Source organism: Oncorhynchus masou, chromosome 14 (genome assembly GCF_036934945.1).
Source record: "Oncorhynchus masou masou isolate Uvic2021 chromosome 14, UVic_Omas_1.1, whole genome shotgun sequence".
NCBI lineage: Eukaryota > Metazoa > Chordata > Actinopteri > Salmoniformes > Salmonidae > Oncorhynchus > Oncorhynchus masou.
Genome location: NC_088225.1, coordinates 2,129,292 through 2,150,908, shown reverse-complemented (window position 1 = coordinate 2,150,908; position 21,617 = coordinate 2,129,292). Strand labels below are relative to the sequence as shown.

General features: G+C 45.0%; 1 protein-coding gene and 2 pseudogenes across 4 annotated transcripts; all 3 read right to left on the bottom strand.

Annotated features, from left to right (window-relative positions):
- Positions 1–1,907: 1,907 nt before the first annotated feature.
- Positions 1,908–16,674, bottom strand: LOC135553948 (abl interactor 2-like). 4 transcript variants are annotated; one of them, XM_064985903.1, is made up of 10 exons: positions 16,475–16,660; positions 16,125–16,340; positions 10,367–10,537; positions 7,532–7,711; positions 6,567–6,628; positions 5,850–5,948; positions 5,405–5,709; positions 4,817–4,942; positions 3,507–3,635; positions 1,908–3,327 (listed from the first exon to the last, which is right to left on the bottom strand). In XM_064985903.1, the coding sequence occupies exons 2-10, from the start codon at positions 16,254–16,256 to the stop codon at positions 3,161–3,163; spliced, it is 1,371 nt and encodes a 456-aa protein (XP_064841975.1). In that variant the 5' UTR covers positions 16,257–16,340; positions 16,475–16,660; the 3' UTR covers positions 1,908–3,160. The 4 variants fall into 4 exon arrangements, with proteins under 4 accessions (XP_064841975.1, XP_064841974.1, XP_064841977.1 ...); XM_064985902.1 differs by having other exon boundaries at positions 5,850–5,951; positions 16,475–16,655; XM_064985905.1 differs by lacking the exons at positions 1,908–3,327; positions 3,507–3,635 and adding exons at positions 3,980–4,126; positions 4,359–4,490 and having other exon boundaries at positions 5,850–5,951; positions 16,475–16,674.
- A 429-nt stretch (positions 16,675–17,103) lies between these two features.
- Positions 17,104–18,306, bottom strand: LOC135554857 (Ig-like V-type domain-containing protein FAM187A; annotated as a pseudogene).
- A 329-nt stretch (positions 18,307–18,635) lies between these two features.
- LOC135554856 (uncharacterized) overlaps positions 18,636–21,617 on the bottom strand; it is a 44,400-nt pseudogene continuing 41,418 nt past the window's right edge.

Genomic DNA, 21,617 nt, shown 5'->3' with positions numbered 1-21,617 from the left:
GGCGGGCCCGCTGGAAGGCCTTACAGAAGGCTGTGCAGCAGATGATGGTGATGCCAAATGTGATCATCGGGAGGAAGATTCTAAGGGAAGATAAATGTAATTGGTTTGTGAAATTGCTCATCGCTGTAGGAGCACCTGACCAGACACAGGCAAAGTCCATTTCAGTAAGGGTTTGTGTGTGTGTGTGTGTGTGTGTGTGTGTGTGTGTGTGTGTGTGTGTGTGTGTGTGTGTGTGTGTGTGTGTGTGTGTGTGTGTGTGTGTGTGTGTGTGTGTGTGTGTGTGTGTGTGTGTGTGTGTGTGTGTGTGTGTGTGTGTGTGTGTGTCCTAGACTGATATGAATGTGGACAGGACTCTTACTCTAAAATGTAAAAAGACTCTTGTATCGGCATCTTGTGAAGTTAACACCCGCACACCTCAGTAGAAACCTGCAAGAACAAACACAACACCATAGTTTGACATCCCTTTTCGTCCTCCCAATCGAATAATCAACGGTGTTCGTCCGTAGACGCCGGGGCAGTAGTCAAATTGGACAGGGTCGAGTGTGTCTGGGAGGGAGGAGGTGATGTGGTGTTTGAATCGCCTCTCAAAGCACATCATGGTGACGGAGGTAAGTGCTAAGGGTCGATAGTCATTCAGTTCATTTCTCATTCTTGGGCACGGGGATGATAATGGACGTCTTGAAACAGGCAATATATATATACAGTTTGGACACACCTACTCATTCAAGGGTTTCTCTTTATTTTGACTATTTTCTACATTGTAGAATACTAGTGAAGACATCAAAACTATGAAATAACACATGGAATCATGTAGTAACCCCCAAACAAGTGTTAAAAGAAATGTGCGGGGGTACAGTGTTGTCGTGCCCTCTTCACGACTGTCTTGGTGTGTTTGGACCATGATAGCTTGTTGGTGATGTGGACACCAGGGAACTTGAAACTCTGGACACACGTAAAACTTCATCTGAGTGAAGTGACTTCACTTGTGAAATCATGTTTTTCCACAACGGTCATAAACATGACTCAGGAAACAGTACCTTTGCCACACTCAGAACCAAATGTCAGCTACCAGAGACTAGTTGCACTTTAAAAGAAAGAGCGTTGCAGCGAAAATGTCATGTAGTAAACTTCTGTCACCCTTAATTTGAGTTGGTCAGTATCAAGACACAGGTAGTATCGGCATTCTACTGTAAAGCTGTGGTGCGTTTATATAAATAGGTTGTTTATGGCCGTGGCTTGATCGAGAGGCACTCACAGGTGATAGTATATCATGTTAATAAGTCCACAGGTGGATAAAAAAAAACACAAGTGGAAGTGGAGTGAAAGAACAAGTTTCCAAAGGATAGCATACCTAACCGCAGTCCGTGTGTACAACACAAAGAAGTCAACACCAAGAAGAACCTATTCAATTCAGTCTGTCCAAGTAGATATGTGTCCCACATTCATGCCAACAACGTTCTGTTGACCTATAGTCATATTATACTCTGTGTAAACATATAAATCCAAATTAACTTTATCTTACCTTAAAGCCAGCAGGCCGCTTTCAGTGAACCTGGGAATTCAACGGAAATCAATAAGGACCTGAACCTATGGGTACTGTGTGTGTGTGTGTGTGAATATAGAAGTCCTGGGTGTATGTGTACTGTAATGTCTGTGTGTCTTATCTGGCAAAGGGTGTGCTATTGAACTGAGGGTTAAAGTGACAGGTTTATAGCAATCTGTTTCTGTTTAAAGGCACAATGTTACTGCATCATGTTGTCTTAGCATTAGAATAAGACCTATCTTTTCAAACAACAAAATGACATGGACTTAGTTTGTTACTGCTCTTAACGCTCTTCATGGCACATGCAGTAGTAGTCTTTTGTTCTATAGTTGGTTCCTAGATTAAGCATGAGAACTTGAGGAAGTTTGATTTGGAAAAGCTACGCATTTTATTGACAGACATGTAAATGAAACATTGTTCAACCTCAAAGGATACACTAAACATCAAAAATGAAACTAACTGACCACATTAACAAGTTTAAAATCACTTTTACATTTCTCAATCTCATATGACCTCACTGCCAGTAAAATATTTTCACCTGGTAACAGAATTCATACACATATTTTCTCAGAGAATTGTCTCTATAATCCATATATTATTTCATCGGAGTTTGAATATTACAAAATATATTAGTGCAAGTCTAATTAAGTGACCAATATCATCCTGCAGAGCCAAAAAATTGCAGCAGCAAACACTGGCTGGTCACATTGACAGAAAAACAGAAGCAACTTTACCACATCATTATACAGAGTTTAGGGCTTGTTCTACTGAACACAGCAGTAGCTCATATACTGGTACTATAGTACTTGTAAAACAATACTGAACGGGACATAGAGCTATTGTATAACTTGCAAAGCATTTCCCAAGTATTCACTACCTTCATAGTTAATAAGCAAGCTGACTTTTTTATATTTGATCTAGTCTTGGTTGAAAGATAGCAGGTATTTAAGTCGTCCTACCTAGTGACCCTCTTGGTAATATATAACTAGCCCATCGCGCCATATAGTGGTTATATTTCAGAGTCCTGCCATCATTCCAAGTGGAAATATTGCCTTATTTTCCGTTCATATTACTATGACCAGTAGGGGTCAGTAGAGGTCTTTCTACAGTTGACCACGTCCCCATCAAGAAACAACTCAATAACCACTAGCCCGAAACTCTATACCTGACAGGCATTATGATTGAAATTCCACCTGGCCTATCAAAGGGACAGATAAAGCTACAATAGTTATTTCTTATACCAATGATGTGAGTATGTATGTTTACACCGGTTCAAATCATCCTGATCAACATAAAGTACCTAGGTAGACCTAGGGTTTAGGGTTAGGGGTTGTTTGTGGACAGAGCTGACTTTCCCTCTTCATATTAAAAGGTAGACTAAGCGAAATGACATTGCCACGAGCAGCACCGCAGATATTGCGATAAGCGAGATGCACGACTCCACTCTCACACACAGTATCTGCGCACGTGCACGGGTGCGCTTCACGCTTTTACAACATGGTAGCCACAAGACCAAAACAGAGGACAAGTTGAGCCTCGCGGAAATTGACCCACTGTGCTGTTTACTTTCTGCATATTCGTCATATCGCTGAGTCCACCTTTAAGCGGTCTAATATCTTAGTTAGTGAAGGAATCTACGTAGTTCCCAGGGAAGAATCCCTCTACTCCGTTGAGTGTTCCCTCACACCAGCCGTCTTCATTCCTCTTGATCAGGTAGATGACTTCTCCCTCCTGGAACATCAGGTCGCCAGGCTTCCCTGAGTTGTAGCTGTACAGCGCCACCACTGGGAGGGAAAGTGAATTGCAATGAGACAACCAAGACACCAGAGAAACACAGGCCAAATTTGAAGGGTATTACTTTGTCAGACATTGAATAAGCACTGTAGAAGTATGCATGCAATTTGGGCCATGGCAGCATTTAGTCATTTATCCATTGGTGAATGTGCATGGAGAACTATCATACCTTTCTCTAAAAAGTCTGTAGGGCCAGTCGTGTCATAATCAGCAGGGGGAGGTAAGGGTGGCATGACGTCATCAAAGCCACCCACACTGTCGGTAAAAGGTGGAGGAGGCGGGGCTGGGATCACCAGATCTACAGGATTGGGGAAAAAGGCATATAAACCCAAACTGATAGGCTGCACCACTTCCCATACAAGTAATTCCTGTTCCAAAGTGTATCAAAACTACAGTGTATAACTTGTTACCGAGGACTGTTTCAATCCATTTACAGTACCTAGCTTCTTTGAAACTATTTATCTGTGTTATCTGTTACATTGAAAAGCCAAAACAAAGACGTTACCAACCCAGTGTCTGGCGCACTTCTAGAGGACAGGATCTGCCCATGGCTTTACCTTCCAACACAGTAGACTCAACAGCAATAGCAGCAGCAGCAGCAGCAGCAGCAGCAGTGATGCAGTAATTTGGACAGAAGTCCCCCCCCCCCAGTGGCCTGGAGGTTGTATTGAGGTCTCACACAGTCTCCACTTACCCAGGTGATCAAGGCGGGCGGGCAGGCTGGACAGGGGGCTCAGCGACACGGGAGGGGCGAGAGGAGGAGGGTATGAAGGGGAGGAGGGATCATGACTGAGCGGTGAGGTCACAGAGGGGGAGGTAGGAATGGGTGACGGAGAAAGGTAACATCAGATCAACCAAAATGGGTCTTCAGAGGGGACTCCACATTTGTTGAAATCCAGTTACTGGTTGAACCTTTATATAACCAGGCAAGTCAGTTAAGAACAAATAGTTAGTTACAATGACGGCCCAAATGCTAACGCCGGCACCTGGGATGGGGGGGGGGCTGCCAAAGTGGCCTTACGTGATTGGATGGTTGGCAGGAAGAGCGAGCGAGTGTAGAGCGAGCGAGAGCTAGGGCCCGTGCGGACCCTCAGGGACATGGAGCGCGAGCTGGGGGGGTGACGACGTACACGAGGCCGCCTGGTCTGCAGAGCTGAGCCGGAGAGAGACAGGTCACAGGTCAAAGGTCAAGAAGAAGCAGACAGACACACACAGAGAAAGAGAAAGTCTAATAACAGAGATAAGGACAGGAAAACACCAAAGATCAGCATCAGCGAGCATGCTCTGCATAGACAGACAGACAAACAGACAAACCCCAGACAGACAGCTAAACTAAACAAACAGATAAGCAACATTTCAACAAATCAGATCCTTTACGGCATTAGAAATGGATGCGAGGTCTCATTCAAGAGTCCTTTCAAAACCACTTGTTGAAAGACCATTAAAAGTACAGGGTGACACATTCCGTCCTCCTTTCACCTTCATCCACTTCATCACTCGGTGGAGGGGGCGGGTCAGGGAGCTCCAGGCCCTCACTGGCTGGTGGCGGGAGAGGCTCGTCAGATGGTGGTGGCATTGGGGGCGGGAAGCCGTTCTCTTCAGCCACTAAGAAAAGAGAATATTCATTGAAGAATATCTGTTTAAGTTGATATTCAGCATTTCATACCGTGTGAAATCAGTAACACAATCATGCAACTAAGGGGGGAAAAAAGGATCTATTTCTTAGTATCACAGTGCAGGCACAAGTATCACAGTTCCTGGTTTCCTGCCTCTAGACGTGTCAGCATGCACATGTCTCTGGGTGTCTGTCTGCACACAACGTGTTCTCATTTCCTCTCCTACACTGTGCTGTGCGGTGTGCTAAAGCTGTCTCACAGTGTGGGAAACACAAAAAAACAAGCGATATTTCCCGCCAGGATGTTTGATATTGAGTGTGATATTCAGTTAATGTACTTTAGTTACTCATACAGTACGTTTACAGTCAATTACTAACAGTATGTACGCTAGTTACAAATAGTTTGTAGAAATGTATGAAAATTCATAATAAAATGTGATACAGACACTTACCAGTCTCCAGTGGGGGTGGGGCAGGGGGAGGGGGGATGCAGGCTAGGCTGGTATGAGCAGGTTCAGGGGTGCTGGTTGTGGTGGTGGGGGGCAGACTAGGGACATCCAGAGAGGAGGCAGGAGGCGCCATGGGAGGAGGAGGAAGAGGGGCCGCAGCTGTCATGGCGGCGTCACCATCCTCCATCAGAGACAGGGGCGGTGGTGGGGGTGGGGCCTCCTCTAGCAGGGTGGTGATGATGTCAGAGTCGGGTGACGCGGGCCAGCCGGGGACCACGGGGGGAGGCACGGCCTTGCCAAAGCTGGACCTGTTACAGGAGGTGAGGGCAACGTCAAAGTGAGCTAGAGGTATATTTCCATGTCTTGGAGATATTCTACAGTGTTTGGTAGTAAGTGTCAAAGCTTACATGTGTACAGTAAAACTGTGTTTCCAGTAAGTGTTTTTTACCCAATGGAGCGATCATTGAGAGAGGTGAGGGACGCCCCTCGAGACAGAGAGGGGGCTGTGGGACACTGGACAGGCTCTGGGGGTGCTCTGGAAGTGCTCCTGCTGAAAACACACACACAGCCCTAAGCGTCAAATAGCATTATCACAAATGTTGACACTTGGACATCACACAGACCAGCTCTATCAACTCATAAATAGTGAGAAACATGCAGAAAGCTTCAAATCGCACTTGCGCACAATGACAGTTAGACGTTTTTCTCTTCTCTCGCGAAACAGTTTAAATATGCTACTCGGTGCAAATGACACCCACACATTTGATTTCTATACTTCCTGGTTTGTTCTTGGCATAATCACAACGTGAAAGCTCTGTAATCACTCTCTCCTGTCCACAGTAAATCTCCCTCTGGCTGAATGTCATTCAACCCCCGACTGAATGAACACAACAAAATGACTGGACAGGAGGTGTGGTTAGCCATGAATACATTCCCCAATCCTACCCACAAGCTCGCACAAATTATTTTAAACATTTCTTTTGCTGATGTTTCTGGTCTCGAGTAAAAGTTGAACAAGGGGTTTTCTTGGACCACTGAGCACAGAGGATGTGCGGAAACTCGGCTTCCTGTCCGAAGGACTTTTACAGGAAGTGAAACAGTTACAGTTAGACTGGTAGTGTGAGAGCAGAGCAATCACATGGAGTCAGCTGTGTCAGCATCATACCTGATTGTGCCGCCATGTTTGCGTTTTGATGACCCTGCTTTCCCCATCAGCTTACCAGAATCCTGTGGGGATGCAGTGAGACAGAGAGAGAGAGAGAGAGACAGAGAGACAGAGAGAGAGACAGAGAGACAGAGAGACAGAGAGACAGAGAGAGAGAGAGAGAGAGAGAGACAGAGAGACAAAGGGAGAGCAGAGTGAAAAGGAAGAGGTCGTTTATGTGTGTGTGTGTGTGTGTGTGTGTGTGTGTGTGTGTGTGTGTGTGTGTGTGTGTGTGTGTGTGTGTGTGTGTGTGTGTGTGTGTGTGTGTGTGTGTGTGTGTGTGTGTGTGTGTGTGTGTGTGTGTGTGAGCGAGCGAATTGTGTTGGAGCATCAATGAAGCGGCTGAGCCTTGGCAGCACTAATTAGTGTGTCTAGCCATTTTCCCACGGTGCACAGTGGCTGGCTGGCTGCTTGTTCTGTGTGTGTGTGTGTGTGTGTGTGTGTGTGTGTGTGTGTGTGTGTGTGTGTGTGTGTGTGTGTGTGTGTGTGTGTGTGTGTGTGTGTGTACGTGCGCTAATCGAGGTCAGCCTTACGCAACAAGCTGCTCCTCTCTAACTGGATGTGGTGTAGACGAGAGGCAGGGTGGTAAAAACAAAAATCATGGCTGCTGCCTGGCTGCATCTTAAACGGCTTGTCTTGAGAGCTAAGGAAACCTATGGAGCCTTTGGACTCCAACCATAGTGCCCTGGTGACACAACCCAGGTTTTAAAAAGCCGTTTTCACCAAAGAGAAATGACATTTCCACATCAGTCATTTCCAGCATGACTATTGAATATTGATTGCAACATACAGTAATGTACAGTTCTGTAGCTGTATAGTAAGACACGTGCTGGGAAGGTATTTGCGCCTTTGGCCTTTTTAATGTCATGGGAATGTTAGGTAAAACGTGTGAGTAATTGCACTTGAACTTGGAAACTCAGTCTCACCTTCATGCCATGTCCCAGTGTGTCCAGGTCAGAGTAGGCGATGGGACTACGGGTGTACTTGGGTTTGGGCTCCTTGCCTGTTGCCGGGGGGATTATTTTGTGACTGCGGGGAACCCTCTTGGCTGTGGTGAAAGCCCCAATCTCTCTCCGGGCCACCTTCTCTCTGTGCATGTCCACTGTCTGCAAGACAAGAGGCAGAGGATGTTGCCGTCAGGGTATGAACCAATAACACTTAAAAATTAAAAAAAAAATGTTTTTAACTACAGATAAACATGTGCTATTCTTAATTCCTTCCCTCTGGTAAATCAGACATTTTTCCAAAATACAAAATAAACCACACAGGATGGAATAGCGTGGTACCCTTTCTCTGGCAACATCATTGGCTCAATATAGCTCATAAACGAAAGTGGTAATATTCTCAAACCCTCTTTCAAGTGAGCCCTATCATTTAGTATACAGTTGTTAGGGACTCTTCACGGGTGCCAGCAGACAATGGAGGACATCAATCAGAGGTTCGCAGGAAGGAACGCTCAGAACAGAGAACATTGGGGTCTTTCATTCCATCCCAGCCCCAATGATGCTCTGTGCTGAAGGTCAAATTTCACCCTGTAGCCCCTCAACCCACTCACCCCTCCACCCCCAACCCCCTCCTCAGGTGACCTGGTTCTGTAAGATAATGCTGGGCACGGAGCATGCAGGAATGCCTCGGGTCTGTGCCAGCTTTTGGGGACAGTGGGCTACAGAGAGGGGGAGAGGAGGGGGTGCAGCGGGGAACAGTGGGGCTACAGAGAGGTGTATGGGGGGGCAGCGGGGGACAGTTGTGCTGGTGTAAGAGAGTAAGCTGGGGGGGGGCACACGGTGTACTGGGGATGGAGAATTCAGCTATTCTGCATGGAAGAAGGCCAGGGTCCCCAAAGAGTCCCTGGAAACCAGCCCAGATCAGCGGAGAGGCTGACCCTGCAGCTTTCATATGCCGAGCACCAGGTGTAAGGAGATGAGGGGGAGGAAGGAAGGAATGGTGGGGTGGAGGGAGGGGTATGGGATAGAGGGAAAGGAGAAAAAGGGGGTGTGGGCATGGAGGGGTAGAAGGGTAGAGGATAAGGAGGGGTAGAGGAAAAGGAGGAAGAGAGGGAGGGGGAAAGGAATAAAGAAAATTGGCACAGTGGGTACCTGCACCTAGATCAGAACCCTGCTGATCTAGATGCAACAACGCATTAACCTGGACGGAGGGTGACTCATGAAATCAAATTTCCTTTTTTTGTGCCCCTTCAGTCCAGTCACTAACTCTGATGGGCCTCCTCAATCTAAAGCCTGGGTTCAAGCAAGCAAATCTTCCTTTTTAGCAAAGTTAACTGTACATTTATGCTAACCAGTGAAGGTGCCTGAGAAGAGGAAGGGGAGGACCATCCTCCTCATTGAATTTGATCAAAATAAAAAATAGTGAAACACCAAAAAAGTTATCCTTTTTAAATAAATTAAACTATGCTAAATATATTCATGTCACCAAATAATTGATTAAAACACACTGTTTGCAATGAAGGTCTACGGTAGCCTCAACAACACTCTGTAGGGTGGCAACATGGTGTAGTCAGAGGACAGCTGGCTTCCGTCCTGCTCTGGGTACATTGACTTCAATACAAAACCTAGGAGTCTCGTGGTTCTCACCCCCTTCCATAGACTTACACCGTAATTATGACAACTTCCAGAGGACGTCCTCCTACCTATCAGAGCTCTTGCAGCATGAACTGACATGTTGTCCACCCAATCAAAGGATCACAGAATGAATCTAGAGCTAGCTATGTTGAATTGTTTGTTTTTTTTCACTTTCACTTACTTAGCAAGCAAATGCAGCTAGCTTGTTTAGCCTACCCAAACAACTGGCTCAAACAGATTGGGATGCTATGTTAGTTAGCTGGCTATGGCTATCCAACACAAGAACTCTTCCAAGTTAAGGTAAGCTTTTGGTTTTATAAATGTTTTGCAACCGGGGCTTGCCAGTGCTAAACTGCTTGCTGCTGACTGTACACTGTAGTGCATGATTGTAGTGGGTTTACTAACTTGTTAGTTCTAGTAGCTATGTTGACTATGAACATTTGGTGACGATGATCTAGGCTGTGTTTAGCGGTTAGCAGATATGAAAAGAAGGTTTGGCAACTGATGACAGTTGATGCGTTCTGCACTGAAGTCCACAAGTAAAGGGGAAATGTGAGAGGGGGAGATTACGTAGATGCGAGAAGGACTATACAAAGAGAAAAGTGATCATGCTGTTTGTGCGTGGCTGCTATGAAAGTAAACGGTGTTTGCGTGTGATCAGGGGTGTAGAAATTCCGCCGATTCTGTTGAAAAACTTTTCGTAAACGGAAGCAAACGGAACTAAACGGGTATAAAGATTCCTGAATTTGTCCTATAGAAACTCTTGTTTGCAACTGTTGGACGAATGATAAGCAAGATGCAGGCAAGGGTGTGCAAGGCGGTATTGAATGTATTAATGTCTGTCACCTTGACTATTCAAATTTCTCTCGACCTGTGCACCTACGTTGTAAACTCTCATTCATAAGCTAAGTTGTAGCAACCTCATGATGCGTAGAGGGAAAATTTGAGTATCGTGTAGTAGCCTAAACCTATCCATGTTACATTGAGCTGGGAGAATGGAATATGAATGACAGTCATCCAATATTCTGTAATAGAAATTAGTCCATGCTCATAAAAATCAAATAAAAAAGGGTCCTCCCTTACCTTAAACGGCACCAACCACTACTGCCGCTAACATACACATGCTTGTGTTCTCTTCCTGGAGACATGCTAGTGACAAAAAAAAGTGTGGAGATGATGTACCTGTCCGATGAGGTTGACAGAAGACTCCATGTCTCTGAGCTGGGAGTTCTGTGCGTCGAGCAGCTTGAGGACGTTGGAGGCCAGGGTGCTGATCTGGTAGGCCACACTGGCCAGAGACTGGGTTGTAAAGTTCTTAGTCTCCTCCAGGGCCTTGACCGCATCCGCACCTGCCTAATGGGAGGGAGAGAGAGAAAGAAAGAGAGAGGGAGAGAAAGAGAGAGACAGAGAGTGAGACAGTCGTGAAAAAAGGATGCTCATGTCACAAATATCAAACAATTGTGTATGATAACTTGGGGATCACAACAACCATGATAATTACAGCATCTGATTTTGACATTGACAATGTGAGATGACATTTTTCAGAGTTATATGTTATAGGATTCTGTTGACATGTCTGAGAAGAGCAGTGCAATAAGACCTCTCACTTCCTCCTCACACAGTAGAATGCCTTCCTGATCGAATTCTCCCATAATATCAAAACGCTCACTTTACACATACTGTACACGCTCACTTTACACATACTGTACACGCTCACTTTACATATACTGTACACGTTCACTTTACATATACTGTACACGTTCACTTTACACATACTGTACACGTTCACTTTACACATACTGTACACGTTCACTTTACACATACTGTACACGCTCACTTTACACATACTGTACACGCTCACTTTACACATACTGTACACGCTCACTTTACACATACTGTACACGCTCACTTTACACATACTGTACACTCTCACTTTACATATACTGTACACGCTCACTTTACATATACTGTACACGCTCACTTTACATATACTGTTCACGCTCACTTTACATATACTGTACACGTTCACTTTACACATACTGTACACGCTCACTTTACACATACTGTACACTCTCACTTTACATATACTGTACACGCTCACTTTACATATACTGTACACGCTCACTTTACATATACTGTTCACGCTCACTTTACATATACTGTACACGTTCACTTTACATATACTGTTCACGCTCACTTTACATATACTGTACACGTTCACTTTACATATACTGTTCACGCTCACTTTACATATACTGTACACGCTCACTTTACACTTTACACATACTGTACACGTTCACTTTACACATACTGTACACGCTCACTTTACACATACTGTACATGCTCATTTTACACATACTGTACACGCTCATTTTACACTTTACATATACTGTACACGCTCACTTTACACTTTACAGTATATGTGTACAGTATATGTGAAGTGTAAAGTGAGCGTGTACACTTTACATATACTGTACACGCTCACTTTACACATACTGTACACATACTGTACACACTCATTTTACACTTCACACACACTGTACACGCTCACTTCACACACACTGTACACGCTCACTTCACACACACTGTACACGCTCACTTCACACATACTGTACACGCTCACTTCACACACACTGTACACGCTCACTTCACACACACTGTACACGCTCACTTCACATATACTGTACACGCTCACATATACTGTACACGCTCACATATACTGTACACGCTCACATATACTGTACACGCTCACATATACTGTACACGCTCACATATACTGTACACGCTCACTTCACATATACTGTACACGCTCACTTCACATATACTGTACACGCTCACTTCACATATACTGTACACGCTCACTTCACATATACTGTACACGCTCACTTCACATATACTGTACATGCTCACTTTACACTTCACATATATTGTACATGCTCAATTTACATATACTGTACACACAGATGCACAGAGACTTCCTGTGTTACTTGCTGTGCTCAAATGAACACCATTTCTCTCTCAGACTCGAATGCCCGACAGAGACACGCGTCACACGCAGGCACAACCAATTAGGTTGCACTCAATTGTGTTTCTCTTCACAATGAAACACTCTCTTTACACTGAAATATTTGAAGGAGATGGGTGTTCACCAGAAGTGCACTTCTTCCTGCTCATCTCGACAATGCCCAATCTAGCAGCATCACTCTCCCAGGGTGCACACTGGATTAGAATACAAGCACCGAAATGCTCCTTGTCACTTTAGTAAGCTTTCCAGATGAGTATGAGTACTTTTGACTACGTAAACTCATCTGTTCCTCTTTCTTTGACAGGAATGTTTCTTAATGTACATTGAACAAAAATATAAATGCTGCATGCAACAATTTGAAAAAATGTTACTGAGTTTCAGTTCATATAAGGAAATCAGTCAATTGAAATAAATGAATTAGGCCCTAATCTATTGATTTCACATGACTGGGAATACAGATATGCATCTGTTGGCCACAGATACCTGTGACAACCAGTCAGTATCTGGTGTGATCACCATTTTCCTCATGCAGTGCGACACATCTTCGCATAGAGTTAATCAGGCTGTTGATGGTGCCCTGTGGAATGTTGTTCCACTCCTCTTCAATGGCTGTGTGAAGTTGCTGGATATTGGCGGGAACTGGAACATGCTGTCATGGACGTCAATCCAGAGCATCCCAAACATGCTCAATGGGTGACATGTCTGGTGAGTATGCAGGCCATGGAAGAACTAGGACATTTTCAGCTTCCAGGGAATTGTGTACAGATCCTTGGGACATGGGGCCAAGTATTATCATGCTGAAACATGGGGAGATGAATGGCCCGACAATGGGCCTCAGGTTCTCGTCACTGTATCTCTGTGCATTCAAATTACCATTGATGAAATGCAATTGTGTTTTTTGTCCGTAGCTCATGCCTGCCCATACCATAACCCACTGCCACCATGGGGCACTCTGTTCACAAAGTTGACATCAGCAAACCACTCACTTACATGACGCCATACACGTGGTCTGCGGTTGTGAGGCCAGTTGGACATAGCACCAAATTCTCTAAAATGACATCGGAGATTCCTTTTCATTAACATTAAATTATCTGGCAACAGCTCTGGTGGAGATTCCTGCAGTCAGCATGCCAATTGCACGCTCCCTCAAAACTTGAGACATCTCTGGCATTGTGTGAAAAAATGGCACATTTTAGAGTGGCATTTTTTGTCCCCAGCACAAGGTGCACATGTGAAAGATGTTTAATCAGAGCCTTGATATGTCCGGTGGATGGATTATTTTGACAAATGAGAAATGCTCAAGTGCCAAAATATCCCTCCATCCACCCTCTGTGACTTCTAGGAAGATTTTAACCCACTAACACCCCACAAAATACTGCCAAGTTTAAAACATTATTGTAAAGAACTAGTTATTACTTTGCTTTGACAAAGTTATTTCTGAATATTATTTATTTAACGTGATTAGTGATTAATTTAAGTCCGTGTTTTCTGGCGAAAAACTGAGCGTGTCGAGCATAACACCTCAACCCGGTTACCATTAGATAGACAGGCTAGAAATGTTTTAACAATTGAAAGTTTCAAGCATTCAATTGTCCCTCCATGTTGCACACAACAAGATTCCATTCCCTTTGTCACAGGGGGATTCATGGCAGATTTAACTAGGAATTACCAGTTGGAGGGTCGTTCAAGTGGATATTTCCCAGATGTGGTAAATTCCCATTTCCCACTTGGTTACGAAAGCACCATAACACTGCTAAAAATCCACTGTAGAGCCATATAGTTGTCACGGTTGTCGTAAGAACTGGACCAAGGCGCAGCGCACGTAGAGTTCCACATCTTTATTATCAAGTAAAACTTAAGCAATTTTTTTTAAATAAAAATAAAACAAAACGTGACGAGGTGATGCACAAACACAAAATAAAATCCCACAAAAACAGGTGGGAAAAATAGCTACTTAAATTTGATCCCCAGTTAAGAGTCAACGATTACCAGCCCGCCTATAATTGGGAACCAAACCAAAACACCAACATAGAAATTTTAAACTAGAACACCCCCTCGTCACACACTGACCTACTCCACCATAGAGAAACATGGGCTCTCTATGGCCAGGGTGTGACAATAGTAGAATAGTAATAGCATAAACACTCATTGGAAGCACAAGACACAGACCTACACTTTGACATACTGTGGACCGTTGTACAGTTTTCATTTAAATCGGGCACTTTATTTTATTTTCATTATTTAACTACGCTGAAGAGAGGCACTTGTTTTACCACTTGAGATAGAATTTTTTTCCCATGAAGTTGAAACATGTGCTGTTAATCACAGAATGTTAAAATTTGGTGAAATCAAACATTGTTTTTGACTCACCATCACAATTATATCACTGCAACAGTTTTGGCTTGTTTTTGACTCTCCATTGATCAATACGTAAAGAGTAATTTAAGAAGCCGAATAAGGAACCACTTTGGCCACGCTGTAGCCTATACTCTTAGAATTAGTGGTGATTCGAGGAACCCCATGGATTTGCAAGGAACCTTTGCTAGTAAATGGTTCATATTTGCACCTTCAGTTATTTGAGGGGTTCTTGGAGGAACCTTGAATGGTTCAATGTAGCAACACATTTATGGTGGAACAATATACAATGTATTTATTATTAAAAAAGGTTGAACCCTTCCCATCACAAAAAGATTCCGGTTTGAACATTTACACAGGGGTTCCTCGAAGACCCTTCTCAGAGGGGTTCCTCAAGGAAACTTTTTTAACTGGAAAGGTTCCGCCGGTGTGGCGACCCAAAAGGTTCTTCCAGGCACCTGTGTACACGCTTCGGAAAAAAAGGTGCAATCTCGAACCTAAAACGGTTATTCGGCTATCCCCATAGCAGAACCCTTTGAAGAACCATTTTTGGTTCAAGGTTCCTCGAGGAACCCCTCCGCATCGGGTTCTACGTTGTTTTACCTAGAAACAAAAAGGGTTCTTCAAAGGGTTCTGCTATGGGGACAATTGGCACTATGCATTGGTGCCGGTAGCTTTGTCCTGGCATCTGCCAAACCCAGATTCATATGTCAGACTGCCAGATGGTGAAGCGTGAATCATCATTCCAAAGAACACGTTTCCACTGCTCAAGAGTCCAATAGTGGCGAGCTTTACACCACTCCAGCTGACGCTTGGCATTGCGCATAGTGATCTTAGGTTTGTGTGCGGCTGCTTGACCATGGAAACCCATTTCATGAAGATCCCGATAAACAGTTATTGTGCTGATGTTGCTTCCAGAGGTAGTTTGCAACCGAGGACAGACCACTTCACAGCCATTGTTTCTCTTAGACGTTTTCACTTCACAATAGCAACACTTACAGTTGACCGGGGCAGCTCCAGCAGGGCAGACATTTGACAGAACTGACTTGTTGGAAAGGGTGCATCTAATGACAGTGCCACATTGAAAGTCACCGAGATCTTTAGTGAGGCCATTCTACTTCCAATGTTTGTCTATGGGGATTGCATGGCTGTGTGCTCGATTTTATACACCTGTCAGCAATGGGTGTGGCCGAAATATGCGAATCCACTCATTTGAAGGGGTGTCCACATACTCTTGGATATATAGCTTATGTTGAAATGTATATTATTTTTCTCATTGGATATGCTGTGTGATAACAGTTGTGTTATGGAATGAGGTGAAAGATTCACCCATTCTCTTTCACTATTTGGACGGATCGATGCATAATGTCGGGCCTGGATTTGAATAGCCTACTCTCGTTGCTGTGAAGTTAACGGTACTGTGGGCCATTTGTTCAACTGTACAAGTAATTGATGGGCTATGGCATGTCTACTAGCTACGGCATAACTTTAGGCAGTGTCCTAACACTGACGTAGTTATACATTAACTATGCGATGTCTGCACTAAACTTCCAATCTCACCTGCAGGTAGTTGCTCTCGCAGTATTCAGCCACCTTCATCAAGTTGTCGTAGTTGTCCAACAGGGCTCGTCTCGCCGACGGAGCCTCTTGGAAGATTTGTGTAATTTCATCAGTACAGCTTTGGTCCTTCATGATTCCCCTTTGCGCGCAACTGTCTTCTTTGGAAACCCGTGGCGACTGAAACCTCTCCGTGAGGCACTTGTGGGAACTTGTAAGCTGAAGAAAAAAAAAATCACTTTATAAGTCCAGCACGCAGAGACATCATCACTTTGCAGAAGCAGTACCGAAAGTCGGGCTGGAGATTCTCCCGTCTTGCATTACCAAAAAAAAAGAGAAGCTGGTTTACTTACCACTTCGACTGTGTGTGTCGTGTAGCTCACTTGATCTTCCTCTTTCTGCAACGCCTTGACATTTGCAAGGCGTAGCTGCTGATGGTGTGTATAACGCAATAAAGCCTTTGATGTTGCATCTCACGTGAACATGCCGCGGAAAATCAGTGCGCATAATAAATAGGCCTAATGTGTGCAATTTATCCCTAAATGATCTCTTCAAAACCAGTGAGTAATGACAATAAAGCTTCTTTTTTTTAAAAGGTATGCATGTCAGTTTAGCCTACGGTAAAACATGGCTTAAAAGAAAAAGTAATAGGCTTCGAGCTGTCAGCATCATAAGCGTCCCCATTGGCATCCAGGCTAATGCACTAGTGCCACCTATTGGCTATCAGGCAAAAATCCAATGGGGTAGGCAATAGCAGAAGTTTTTGGACACATGTTCCTACATCATTAGCACACTTTATTAACACACTTTCTTTCTTTAGCTTGGAGTTAGATAAAATGGAAGTAGAGGCAATTCTACATTTTACAAAATGATTTATTCAAAATAACTCAACTAAAAACCAATCTCACAAAGTGTCAAGCACACCTCAAGTATTTGGCTACTTTTGGTCTTACTGTGCGCCAAGTATACTTCAACAGCACTATCAAAACAAATATCCCCAGTCATCCCCCCATAGTAGAGTAGAATAATCCTCCGGGTCAGAGAGCAGACGCTTGCAGCCCAGATGGTAGTAAACACATAGCCTGATCTCAGCAGCCCTCTTCCCCTGGATCCAGCAGGACCCTCTGTCCTCCTGTGTTGCTGGGCTGCAGTGCAGGTGGTGGCCTGTGTCTATGAACAGACGGGAGGTCTCATTCAGGCCCTCCCATTTAGTGGGAGCGGTACAGAGGCCTCGAGCCTTGGTCCCAGGCTACCACGTGCTGAGGTTTGGCCCCAGGGCAGGAGAGGATGAGTGGGGTGTCCACTGGGTGGTTGTGGTTGTAGACAGGGACCCCTGGAGCTTCTGGCTCATTGAGGCCAAGGAACTGCAGAAGGGCCTGGTGTTCTGGCTGGGGGATGGACCTGGGGGGGGATCTGGCAGCTCCGCACCCCCAGCTCTGCCCCCTGGTGGTTGGCCTGGGTGAGGCCAAAGCGTTGGGGCACAGCGGAGGAGCTGCATGCCACAGTCTGAGATGTCCACCTGTAGGTCACGTGGAGGTAGTCACTCTTCACGTAGCAGAGCCCTATACGGGTCTGCCGCCCCGGACGCCATAGCGGTCGCACACGAACCATGGCCACACGGACCATGGCCAGTAGAGTGGAAGATCCTGGTTGGATCTCGAAGCCACCCCAGCTGCCACCTCTGCTACTCTCCCCCGTATCTGGGCACAACTCCAAGGAAGCCTGTGAGCCTCTTGGGCGTCCACATCATAAGCATAGAAGAAGTCCCCCATTGGTCCTCCCACAGAGGCAGTGTCCCGAGTTTTCCTTCTGGGCCCTGAAGATGAGCAGGCTGAAGAGGCGGATGGAGAACCTGTTCCGGAGGTGCCCTCCCCGGACCACTTTGAATGAGTCTACCACAGAGGTGCCCTTGGAAGTCAGGGAGGGCCCTGATGTCCGGGCTGCCCAGCTGTATCTGGTAGTATCGCACCACAGAGTGGATCTCCTCAGGCTTACAGTGACAGGGCAGCTCTATGGTCATGTCAGCCAAGTAGGCAGTGTTGTCAAACACAAGGAAGGCAGGACGGGCCCTCCTGGCAAAAATGTCCTCCTTGTCTTCAGGGGCCTCATAGGTAGACAGGAGGGAGAAAGAAAGGGTCTGGGGAGGAGTAGCAACAGAGACTAGTGTTTTTATAGGGACCATCATGTCCCTAGCCCCATCGTTGTCATCTTCAAGTTATCCTTAGCCTATCTAGATATGCTATGAAAGGGCCATTACGTATTCTAGAATGTTCAGAGATCCCCAAAGAGATTCTCTGGTTACCATGGTAGTTCATGTCATTTCACTCTGACACTGCATTGCATAGTAGTGAACATTGTCCTTCATATAACATATTCATATTATACATTTCAGAATAAAGAACAGACAAACGATATTAACGTTTTTTCAACCACATTAAGCTCTACAATGTATAGTAACAGTCATTCTGTTATTTCTGAAAACAATAAGTCCAATATGGGTTTATGTAATGTTTCTTACTGAGGAGGAGAGACAGTTTGAACCCCATACAACTGCATTATACCATTTAAAGTTTCAGCATCGGTGCTTCTTCTGGCCGCCTCACTGGTATGTCCTGGAAACAGAGTCTCTGCCTCAGCAACTCATCTCTTTAACCGCTTCCACATTACTTCCACGGACCATGACATCCCCTTCGGATCCTCGGACACTGCTATTCCCCGCTGCTGATGCTTTCCTCAGGTTCTGAAACAGCTCTCCACATGCCTCCCTCTCAGACCCAGCTCAGGAGGGACATATTGATGCCAAACCTGGGGCGTATTGGACAGCCCCTCCAGGACCCCTATCACCGTGGCCTCATCCCCAGGCTGGAGGCCACTGGATAGAAACACAAACAACTCCCCCAGTAGACCAAACCCCACCTCAGCCCTGAAGACGCCCCCGCAGGCCCTCTCCACCTAGCGAGAGCAGGAGGCTGTATTTATCCTCTGGGGTTTTCACTGCCGAACCTGCGCCAGTCCCGGCTGAACTCTGACCCTGGAACTCAGACAACTGAGGCTTAAAATAACATTTGGGAGACATTGTGTGTTAATTACCAATTTAATGAGACTGTTTGATGTTCAGATTACCTTAATATGCTTTGCATGCCTGTTTGGTAGCATCCCTGCCGTATACTATGAATACAGCTTGTCTAACATAAAACTAGGAGTCCTTATCCAGGTTCTCCCCAGGATTCTTAACAGAGTGGTGCTGCTGAGTACGGCAATCTTAAATTATATTTCAAATAGAATAAAATGACATATTGGCGCAGCCAGTCCACTAGGTGGCGCAGCACCACTTACATTATTTGTGTAGAATCCTGATATTAGAATGGAGAGATGTTTGTGTTGCTGTGTGGTGGCAGAAGTCTAACCTTTGGGCCTATTTCATCACAGCTAGTCTGGTTCTGCCCTTTATCAGCGGAGGCGAGGGCATTCCAGGGCTGTTTGCGAGGAGCTTCAGCTTTATCCTTCCTGTCCAGTGGTTTCAGGTGGGATGCCAGGACTACGTCCCTGAGAGGATTGGGACATAAGGTCGAAACAAACCATAAAACTGTCTGGACTTCATTGTTTCAAGACAACATTTCATTTCTAATGGGACATAATGATGAAAAAACATAGAGTACATATGTTGTCTATTAACTTGTGAAGCAACAGTGTGTAGGATGTTCAATTAAAAGAGAAATCAACCGAGCGATCTCACCTAAACTCATAAGTTCCCACCTTCTGGTGTAGAGCATGAAACTTTGCATAATTTCCTCTTTGATATTTCTTGTCCCCCTCAACAGCAGACTGCAACTCCCGCTCCAGCGCTGAGAAGTTTATAAACCTCAGGAGAGTCAACCATCCTGTGAGACAAGACATGACCTGTGAACCTATGGAATCTCTTTTTAGTTCTGTGACACAGACACTGTACTCAGAATTGTCTGACAATCAGACTGTGATACTGTACCTCTGGTTCAGTCTGAGATTAATGCCATGTCCCTCACGACGCCAGGACAGCGGAGTCAATCACCACCTTCCGGAGACACCTGAAACCCCACCTCTTCAAGGAATACCTAGGATAGGATAAAGTAATCCTTCTCTCCCCCCCCCCCTTAAATGTTTTAGATGCACTATTGTAAAGTGGCTGTTCCACTGGATGTCAGAAGGTGAATTCACCAATTTGTAAGTCGCTCTGGATAAGAGTGTCTGCTAAATGACTTAAATGTAATGTAATGTTAAATGTCTTTGTTTGGAAAAGTTCCTATCACATGCTCTACAGGCCAGAATGTAGAATAAAATGATATTTGAACTTACTTTACTGGTTGTCCTTGCGGTCTTTTTTGCAGGTAGGAATGTGAGACAATATATCATCGTGCGCTAGCGATTCTTTGTGGCAGGCCGGGTGCCTGCAGGCTGACCTCAGTCATCAATTCTTAATTGTTACATATATATATATATATGTATGTATATGCACAAGCATTTCGCTACACTCGCATTAACATCTGCTAACCGTGTGTATGTGACCAATAACATTTGAGAAAATATATATATATTTATAAGGCTTTTTATATTTAAGTCAAGACAACTACTGCTTTGGTTCAGTGATAGTATAGGCCTAGCAGAACAGCTTTTTAAAATCTGATGATTCTTCAACATGGAATCAATTTTTTTTTTAAATATGAAATTGCAGAAACGTCTTACATTGAATTAACGTAAAACAAAAAGGCAAGAATGCAATACTGAATTAGCCACTGGATCTGGTGTTGGAGAGGCCACAATGCATTGAAATAGTGCCTGGTTTTGTTCAAGGCGGAGGAGACCTAGAGCTGGTAGGCAGAGCGCTAGTGCACTGGAGGTCACAGATCGTGAGCAGGTAGATGACGGGCACAGGGGGGGCCACTGATGTTGGCTTGCTTTTTTGTGTAGTACTCCCAATGTCCATGTGTTATTCCACACACCGAGACATTCAATGGGGTGCCTTCCTCTTCCAGCTGCATGTGCCATGTCCACGCTCTCCTACGGAGCTCTTTGCGGGGCGTGCCCGTCCCCGGTGAAACTTTGCTGTTGGTCCAGGGTTGGCTATGCCAGAGTTTGATAGTGTGGCTATGAGTTCACTGTCTGTTATCATCTTCTTGAAGCTGGGAAACGAAGGACGCTACTGCAGGCCTGAAACTCACAGGATCCTCCCTCATCCTCTGTTTGAGGTCTTCAAAGATCTCCATCCTCTCTTCCTCTGACGTCACCCCCTCAGCTGGTTTTCCAGATGTACCTTGGAGAGCACTACAACCACCATTCAGATGACCAAATAGTTTGAGACTATACAGTCTTCAATTGGAGCCCTTCACTTAATATCAGACACATTGTTGTGACATTGTAGATTTACCTGAGTCGTTAACATCAGAAACGGGGCGCAGGCTGAATTTCAACGGTGTCCTCTGACGCATTGCCACGGTCTATTGTAGGAGGAGAGAATTACAA